The sequence below is a fragment of the Saccostrea cucullata genome, unplaced genomic scaffold (assembly GCF_032062105.1).
Source record: "Saccostrea cucullata isolate Sc308-1 unplaced genomic scaffold, CSIRO_AGI_Scuc_v1 ctg11994, whole genome shotgun sequence".
NCBI lineage: Eukaryota > Metazoa > Mollusca > Bivalvia > Ostreida > Ostreidae > Saccostrea > Saccostrea cuccullata.
The window spans coordinates 1-10,191 of record NW_026927754.1 but is presented as its reverse complement, the minus strand read 5'-3'; the positions used below and the strand labels follow the sequence as shown (position 1 = coordinate 10,191).

The 10,191-nt window shown below is 34.7% G+C and overlaps 1 protein-coding gene across 1 annotated transcript; it reads right to left on the bottom strand.

The window, feature by feature from the left end:
* Positions 1-1,511: 1,511 nt before the first annotated feature.
* On the bottom strand, positions 1,512-6,536 carry LOC134275444 (integrator complex subunit 4-like; the record flags this gene model as incomplete). Its single annotated transcript, XM_062757724.1, has 5 exons — positions 1,512-1,688; positions 1,954-2,074; positions 2,325-2,625; positions 4,517-4,701; positions 6,465-6,536. Coding segments are annotated over 5 exons (798 nt in total), but the record flags the coding sequence as incomplete, so codon positions are not given.
* Positions 6,537-10,191: the final 3,655 nt, after the last annotated feature.

Here is a 10,191-nt window from a genome sequence, read left to right as displayed (position 1 = left end):
ACGATTTTGATGCAGGTAAAATATCAAAATCGTAAAAAGGCCTGGAAAACGTCAGATAATTTCGGACTAGTATATTTACTGCGACAAGACCTTCCTTTGGATACCGACAATTTTGTCCTTGGAGTAACCCCTACTTCTGAAAAAAAATTATGAAAGTCATTACTTTTTAATAGTTGATGCTATGGCTTTAATAATTCACAAGTGTATTCAGGGACATGGCAACGGGGGTTCCCCAACATTTCCTTTACTATTGAAAATGTCTATTGAAAGGTTGGTTGCCCCCCCCCCCCCACACTTCTTACCATAGTATAATGATATCAAGGATATGTAGTATTGTATGGGAAAAATTGTAAGTGAAAGGAAGTTGGTCTTGAAAAAAAAGTTAGCCACTAACCCCCCCCCCCCCAGCCCCCCCACTTTCAAAAACGATGCTACGTGCCTGGTATTCCTTATGAGAAGAGCTACCCCTGGTACATGTACCTTTACTTGATACTTAGACTTTGGAATTTAACCCATATTAAAAATAACGTTAACCTAGGTCATAAATTTTGAATGATCTTGGGGTTTCATATTTCACAGGGATATTCTTTGTCCTTTCATTGGGTTACAGCACTGACTTTGACCTTGGAAGTTTAATTTGCATTTGAAAAATGTTAAAATAATTTTGATTTCTTTGAAATTGAGATAACCACAAATTTTTTATAAAGTCAATGAAAAGGTAAACGTAAAGTTGATGCACTTGCATAGCTCTCATCAATATGTATATCCTTGTATATGAAGTTTGCTAAAAATATCTTGAATAACTCATTTGAAACTTAGCTAAATGCATAGTGTGATGGAAGGACAGAGGACTGGAAGATGGAGGACATAACAAACACTATATGTCTTAGCCATATTCATGGAGGAGCAATTAAAAATGTCTTTGTATGTTCGTAGGGGAATTGTTGTTGTAGCAATTTTTTTCTACAACAAAAATAGAACATTTATTATTCCCTTAACCTTAAAGGGAAAATGGAGACTTTTAACAATATATGGTATCTTATAATCTAGTGACTCTGTAACAAGTATATGGTCAAGATTACTTTATGCAAAATTATTATCAGTCCACAACTTTATATTACAGAAACACATGCTCTTAGCAAACACATGGATGAGTTAGGACCTTGAACTTTGAATATTGCTCAGAATATTTGCATCCATCTCTTAAAAGGTTCACATTTCCTATCTCACACATTTATTTCTGAAATATCTCTGATTTTTTGGTTACCTCCTGAATTGAATAAAAAGAAAAATGGAGACATATCTTTCATAATTCATTAATGTGTCTGTGAGAATATTGTACACAGGGTTATTTTGCCCCTAGGCTGTCTTATTTTCACCCTTTCATTGACGATTTTTGCAATTTTTGATACAATTGTTACATTTGTAGCGTTGTAAAACAAATGCAAGTTTTCATAATTCCTCTATTCTGTTGGTAGCCTTACTAGCAAAAGTAAAAAAAAAAAAAGAAATAGAAATTGCATTTTACAATTAATGTATATATTTTATTTATAATATTCAAACCAACTGTCAGTGTTTGGCTGCTTTGGGAGCTACTGGTACTCGGACAGGTGGACAGAGTTCTTGACAACTCACAGACTCCCCATCTTTAGTTTCCATGACAATACTGATTTCCACATTGGACTGATCTGAAAACACAAATTTTAACAATAATTTATATACTCTTACAAATGAATCTTCATGAAAAGGGCATATTTCGTCATATTGTTAACAATTTTTTGCTACAAAAAAGATTTTTTATAGTTGCAAAATTTGTAATTTGAAAAAGATATTCCTCAGTGATGTACCTCTGTGTTTTTTTTTCTTTAGTTTTTGAAATATATTTTTTCTACAGACAATAGTTTGTGATAAACCGAATGTTCTCCCAAAGAAAGATAACTCTGACATCCTTACCTGACCACAGAGAGTGAGAGATGATGACCTGAGAGACTAACTTATGATGGAGCGGACTCAGCTTTGTGAAATGATTCTTCTGTGGAATGATGAGATAACTCTTCTGGTCAGGATAGTGAATCTGTTATTGAAAATATTTATATTTTTATAGAATAAATTATATCAAAAATACTGCCCCTGGGGTGGTAAACTAATCCTTCAGACTTTATATCCAACATATCACTTTTTAACTTTTACATATTACTGTATTACTTTTTCAATATAAAAGTATTTTACAACAAATTTGAAATTTAATTTGATCATTAAACAATAGCAACAGATCTACATCAGATTGAAAATGATTAAAAACAAGAAACTTTTGACAAACTAACCTTTAATCTGATACTTCCAGGGTTTTGGACATTTTCTACCGTAGCGTGAACCGGAATGGTGACGGTTAAACCGGCCGTGAACCGGACTGGGTTATCCGAGGAGCCTGTCGGTTCATGCATAATGGCCGTCACCTTCCTGATACAGGTGTTCTGCAGGACTATTCCACAAGGTGCTATGTTCTTCACAGCGTGTTGTAGATGTTTAAGAATGTCTGATATCTTCCCATTCTCCAAGTCATTAAGTACAGAGAACAGATACACAAAGCAGGGATCTGGTGATAGCTCATTGGAATCCAAAAATCTGGAAAAAATTTTTGATTACAATTTACATGTATATTAACTTTCTTAACTTTCATTTTTCACTCTTAAATAATTTAATTTCAGTTGTAACGCATCATTTGATTGGTTTAACGGTTTTATCAATTTTGTATAGCGTAACATAACTTGCCTCCGTCACAATGAGTTACGTCAAAAACGTATCACTCCGCTTGACGTTACTTTTAAAATAATGCTCACTCTGAAGCCTTTTTCTAGAGAAAATAGTGTCTCAGCGTCTACATTGAAATTAAATTATAAGAAATGAAGCTTATTTCAACTTATGTTATCCGATATAACAAAACTTGAGCCAGTTTATGCTTATTTATAAACCGCTTCGCAGTTTATAAAGCATAAACTGCCCCAAGTTATGTTATATTGGATAACATAAGTTGAAATAAGCTTCATTCCTTAAGTATAATGCAAACTACACAGAGAATTTACTGCTACAACAGGCCTTTAATAGATCACTTTAATTCATTGACTGACAAAAATGGGGTATAGAATAATTATTAATTCCACCATATCTCAGAAAATATACTGAATTTCAGGATTAATTGGTATTAATGTACACAGTTTTATGTGAATAGGCATGGATAGAATGTATAATTTTAAATCATTCAATTCATTTGTATTTTTTTTTAAACAAAAGTGGATGCTCTATCTGAGGAGTTACCCACCCTTATATTTTTATACCCCTTAATTTTGTCATTAGGATTAGAGCATTCTATTGGCTTGTGAATGCAAGTGAAATAAAGCTTATGCTCTGGATGTAATTAAAGAATTACATTTTGTTACAGAAATACTCCTGTACTTTTAATTTTAATACAATAAGTGAGCAGCTTTCACCGTCACAAGCTTGAGATCAAGTTACACACATATCCTGTAATCACCTGTTGTTGTGTAATTAAAAGTACAACGTACTCTTTAACTAGCCTTTGTCTGGCACACTAACTTATTGTACTGAATGTACTGAGATTTGTGAGTGGGTACACATAGAAGCCATTTTTAGTACAGAAATGAATGAGAAAGATTAATTCAGTTAAGACTTATTGACAATCAGTGCGTCATTTTTCGTACTTGAAGCTGATACATTTGAAGATTTTGAATACTCACTTTTTGAAAGCATATGTAACCATGCACTTTTGGATTTTCATATACTCACTCGTGCAAACTCATTTTTTGAGAGAGCTTGTAGTTCTTATTGGTTGTTGAAAACTCACATTTTGAGAGCATGTAGGCCATATTGATTTTGACATACCCTGGTACTTACTTTTTCAGAGCTTGTAGGCCATATTGATTTTGACACACCCTGGTACATACTTTCTGAGTGCTTGTTGGCCATATTGGTTTTGACATACCCTGGTACTTACTTTTTGAGAGCTTGAAGCCCATATTGATTTTGACACACCCTGATACATACTTTTTGAGTGCTTGTTGGACATATTGATTTTGACATACCCTGGTACATACTTTTTGAGTGCTTGTTGGCCATATTGATTTTGAAAATTAAACCCTGGTACATACTTTTTGAGAGCTTGTTGGCCATATTGGTTTTGACATACCCTGATACGTACTTTTTGAGTGCTTGTTGGCCATTTTGATTTTGACACACCCTGGTACGTACTTTTTGAGAGCTTGTTGGCCATATTGGTTTTGACATACCCTGGTACCTACTTTTTGAGAGCTTGTTGGCCATTTTGATTTTGACACACCCTGGTACATACTTTTTGAGTGCTTGTAGGCCATATTGATTGTGACACACCCTGGTGCATACTTTTTGAGTGCTTGTAGGCCATATTGGTTTTGACATACCCTGATACGTACTTTTTAAGAGCTTGTTGGCCATATTGATTTTGACACACCCTGGTACGTACTTTTTGAGAGCCTGCAGCTGCTCCAGATAGGTTTCCTTCGCTTTACTACACCTGGTGGGGTCGGCCTTCATCTTTGTTAAGATCTGCAGTGTACAGGCTTTGAGACTTGTCTGTTGAATCAGAGAGTATTCTGTGCTGCTGACCCCAAGGTAAAGATGCTGCAATCTCTTTGTCAATCCCAAAATCTAGTAAAAGAAAGAAAGTCAAAATAGAAACATGCCATTGTAATTGCTTGCAGTTGCCATTTACAAACACTTGGTAATGCAAAATTTATACAGTAGTCCCTTGTATCTAGAAACAAGTTCAAAATAATAATCTATACTAAAGCCACAGAGGAGAATTTTCTATCGTTATACCATAATTGTTGAATCTAATTTATTCTTACGAAGTTTTATTGGGTTTGTGTTATTTAATATTGCAAACTTCATAAACAGATCTAACCAATATGATTACTGTATACAGGGTTATTTTCGCCCCGTGTTATTTTCGCCCTTTTCAACTTGTGAATAATTTTGCCCCGTTTTAAATTCACCCAGTCATAGTTCTGTTTAAGAAATTATGCTGTGTAATTTGAATTCGCCCCGTTTTAAATTCGCCCAATCAAGGAGAGGGCGAAAGGGGCGAAAATAAAACGGGGGCGAAAATTTCCCTGTGTACAGTACATCTTCCTAATTTTTACAGACCCTCATGAATTCTTCAAAATCTTAACTCCAACTAGAAGAATAGAAAGCTAGCTCAAAAAAATGACACATAAGTTAAATATTGAAGTGAAACATGAACATCAAATATTTTTTTTTAAAACATAAAAGACCTGACTGAATTCTTGACTTTTTCTGCCCATGAACTTGAACTTGCAACAATGGTTATGACATACTCTTAGCTCACAGGTAATTTTCGTTTTGAGTTTCAACTTTTAATAAATTTATACTTTTTCTGACAGTGACCTTGACCTTGCCAGAAAGACAATGAGACAAGGTCAAGGCATAAGTAAAATTGGTGTTAAGTCTCAAGTAATAGTTGTGTGAAGTATAAACCTACAAATGTTTATCCATTAAAAATTTACAGATGGGGCACTAAATTCGTCTTTCCTACTGCTTATGACCTTGAACTTGCCAAAATGACCTTGAGGAAGATCATGATATATCCTTCAATCACATGCAATCTTTGTGTGAAGTTTCAACTTCCCATTAGCCTCCATTTGAGAATCATAGAATCACATAAAACATTTTGTCAGTGACCTTAACTTCCTGGAATGAATTTCAGTTATAATCAAAACATACCCTCACATCAAAACGCAAAATTTGAGATAAGTAAGAGCTTCTTAGGTTCTCTATTACAACATTTGTCAAGGACAGGAATTAAACATTTATCTAAAAATAACCTTGAACTTTCTCAAATGAAACTGGGTCAAGATAAATCTTTGGTCATAAACAATGTTTGAACAATTTATGCACTTTCAATGTTTCTCCATCAAGAAGTTGTAAACCACAGAAGAATTTATACTTTTTAGTGATTGACACTGAACTTGCCAGAATGACCATGATTCAGGGTTGTAAAAAAACCCTAAGAATCTTTGTACAAAGTATGAGCTTTTAAGAACTTTCCATTACACAATTATAACACAGACAAAATATTTATACTTTTTGTAACTGAGACTTAGACATACAAGAATGACTTTGGGTCAAGGTCACACAAGTCAAAAACAATCTCTGTACCATGTATGAGCTTCCAAAGGTTCTCCATAATAAAGTTATAATACGGACAAGATTGTGCAGACAGTTTGTCAAACGATATGCTCCCCAAACTTTGTTAGCAAGGGGTATAAAAAATCAGATAATATTAGATACTAAAATTCATATCACATGTTGATCATATCAGCCAGACTTGCCCCATATCAGTCTGAGTGCAAAAAGCAGTTAAGGACACTACACTACCTGGAATAAGTTACCTGGTCAATTAAGGACAACACCTGGTTATCTGCTATGCTGCTACTACACTGCACTCCTTGCTGACTCATCAACTGAAAAATTACAGGCCATTTTATCAATTTTAATTTGGGTTGTGCATTTATAAACACATTCTTACAAGTAGCAGTGTTAAATAAGTACAAAGACAAAGAAGACAAGGCCAACATGTATCAACAAGAGGCCCATGGGCCACATCGCTCACCTGAGAAGCTTTGACCATTCTGTTCTTTACCAGATTTCCCCCTTTTAATACATATTGCAACCACACCCTACCCCACTGATCATAATTTAGACATTTTGAAATCTACACTACCACAGGATGCTTCCATGTGCACATAAGTTTCAGCTTTTCTGGCCCAGTGGTTCTTGAGAAGAAGATTTTCAAAGATTTTCATATAATTTCTATGTAAAATTTTTATTTCCCATTGTGGCCGCGCTCTACCCCCGGGGGTCATGATTTGAACAATTTAAAATCTACACTACCCCAGGATGCTTCCACATAAGTTTCAGATTTTCTGGCCCAGTGGTTCTTGAGAAGAAGATTTTCAAGGATTTTTTCCTATATATTTCTATGTAAAACTTTGATTCCCCATTGTGGCCCCGCCCTACCCCCGGGGGTCATGATTTGTATTATTTAGAATCTACACTATCCCAGTATGCTTCCACTTAAGTTTCAGCTTTTCTGGCCCAGTGGTTCTTGAGAAGAAGATTTTCAAATGATTTTCCTATATATTTATATGTAAAACTTTGATTCCCCATTGCTGCCCCACCCTACCCCCGGGGGTCATGATTTGAACAATTTAAAATCTACACTACCCCAGGATGCTTCCACACAAGTTTCAGCTTTTCTGGCTCAGTGGTTCTTGAGAAGAAGATTTTCAAAGATTTTTCCTATATATTTCTATGTAAAACTTTGATTCCCCATTGTGGCCCGCCCTACCCCCAGGGGTCATAATTTGTATAATTTAGAATCTACACTATCCCAGTATGCTTCCACATAAGTTTCAGCTTTTCTGGCCCAGTGGTTCTTGAGAAGAAGATTTTCAAAGATTTTTCCTATGTATTTCTATGTAAAACTTTGATTCCCCATTGTGGCCCCACCCTACCCCCGGGGGTCATGGTTAGAACAATTTAAAATCTACACTACCCCAGTATGCTTCCACATAAGTTTCAGCTTTTCTGGCCCAGTGGTTCTTGAGAAGAAGATTTTCAAAGATTTTTCCTATATATTTCTATTTAAAACTTTGATTCCCCAATTGTGGCCCCGCCCTACTCCAGGGGTCATGATTTGAACAATTTAAAATCTACACTACCCCAGTATGCTTCCACATAAGTTTCAGCTCTTCTGGCCCAGTGGTTCTTGAGAAGAAGATTTTTTAATGACCCCACCCTATTTTTGTCTTTTCTTGATTATCTCCCCTTATGAGGGGACTTGGCCCTTCATTTTAACAATTTAAATTCCCCTTCACCCAAGGATGCCTTGTACCAAGTTTAGTCAAAATTGGCCCAGTGGTTCTTGAGAAGAAGTCGAAAATGTGAAAAGTTTACAGACGGACGGACGACGGACAAAATGTGATCAGAAAAGCTCACTTGAGCCTTCGGCTCAGGTGAGCTAAAAACTAACATTCGATCCCTTTCAATGAAATAAATTATGTTGTTTGCTGTGATCTGAATTGTTCTTTTGAAGTGAGTTGGTTGGAAAGTTATTTTTTTAGTTCATAACAAAATCAGGATTTAATATTGTTATTGTTCTGACTAACCCCCCCTCCTCCAGGAATTCTAAAAGCTGACTTGGTAAGATCTCAAAGTCAGAATAATTGCCAAATGTAGTTTTGTCTAGACTATTCAATATGGCCACCACTGCAATGGAAAAGGAGGTAAGACAGCTCAAAGTGACATGCAGTTTTGCTTTTAATCAGGAATTGGGTCTGGAAATTAAGGTTAGGCACTTACCGGTAAATATTTTTTTTCAGCAGTGGGTACTCTGGACCTAGACCACCTTAAAGTTCCTGAATTTCAGTGAATTTAAGGGGGGACCTATGTCCGAAAAGTCTTTGTGTGAAATTTTCAAAACTTTGACATCTCTTTCCTGACCACTTGCTTATAATTTTTAGGTATTAAAAACAATACCTTTATATGCTTATTTTTACACAGGAGCACGTGCAAAAACAGTGTGAAATGCTAAAAAATAGATTATTTTCAGACATTATTGTTCTACTCCAAATATGCGCTAAAAAGAACCAAAAATGTCAAATCACATTCGAAATCAACATGTATTTAATTTATGACTTGTATCTTTAAAATGAAGGCAAATTCATTGTAATTCATCTCGCATGAAAAATTATAAAGGAGCACAATGTAAGTATCACCCCGTTTTTCTTGTCGTATTTTTTACAATTCCGACATGCATAACAGGTAATATCTTAAAAAGTTTTTGTGTGAAAATGTTGTAATTAATATTTTATGAAAGAAATGACCCCTCTTTTTATTTTAACAAAGAAAAAAGTATACCTTTATGATAAAATAAACAAGAAATATGACGTTTTATTTTATTTTTGTACTCTTCTGTCATAAATATTGACCTTTCTGCACTATATAAAGGAAAGTTAGCACTGACAAACATATAAATCTATTTTGCAAAAAACGAGTATTTTGTTTTGATAAGAAATAATTGAAACAGATAAACTCTTTTTTTCTTCATTCTAATCATTCTGCCCCCCCCCCCCCCCTTTCCCCGTCAACAACCAACACCTAATAGAACCTAGGAATGACTTTATACAATAAAATCTACATACACTATTAATCAATATGTAAATATAGGTACAAGTACATTTCTTAATTATACCCGCACTTTCGAAAGAAAGTTCGGGTATATTGTTGTTACTCATGTCCGTCCGTCCGTCCGTCCGTCCGTGTTTACGAGAGTGCATTTATTGGGTATTTTTTATGCCAAGATTGTTCTTATTGGGTACTTTTTGCTTATTGGGTATACCCAATAAGAAGTGTCGCTGAATATGCTTAAAACACCCTAATTGGGTATTTGCAGGTTAGTACCCAACAAAACTTGGACACGACGATTTGTCCAAAAAAGTGTCCAAAAAAGTTGCTTTCACGGACGCACCGTGTTTTGTGTTTCAGTTTTACATTCGGAACTCTAAATTCTCGAGAGTTCCGAAAATCAACTTCCGTTGATCCTGATCATAACAACGTTTGTTTTCATGGAAAAAAAATATGGCGACTAAGAAACACTTAATGTCAACAAGATTGTCTGATTGACAAGAGAAAAGGTAAGTTTATTCGATTGATATTTATCTATTGCTGGGTTTTTGTTTAAGGAAAATTGATTTTAATGTAATTTTGAAAACAATTGTGCACAAAATTAAAATAGATATATCGGAACAATTAATCCTAAGTTGCACTTGTATGTATTTTGAATTTTCTCTGTCTTAAACTCTCTTAGGGCAAGAAGTATTTAGTAAATGATCGTATATTGTTAGATAATCTTTAATAAATCGAAAGTGTTAATTATTTAATTTTATATCATAACCAATTAAGTATGTTCTGACAATGTATATTGGAAAGGGAAATGAAAATTTTAACAATCGTGTGTTCATGAATCAGCTGTAAATTATCGGTTCATGTAGACAGTATTACAATCGCAAAGTAAGCTGAGATGATGATAAATGGGATAATTGACAACAACTAAGT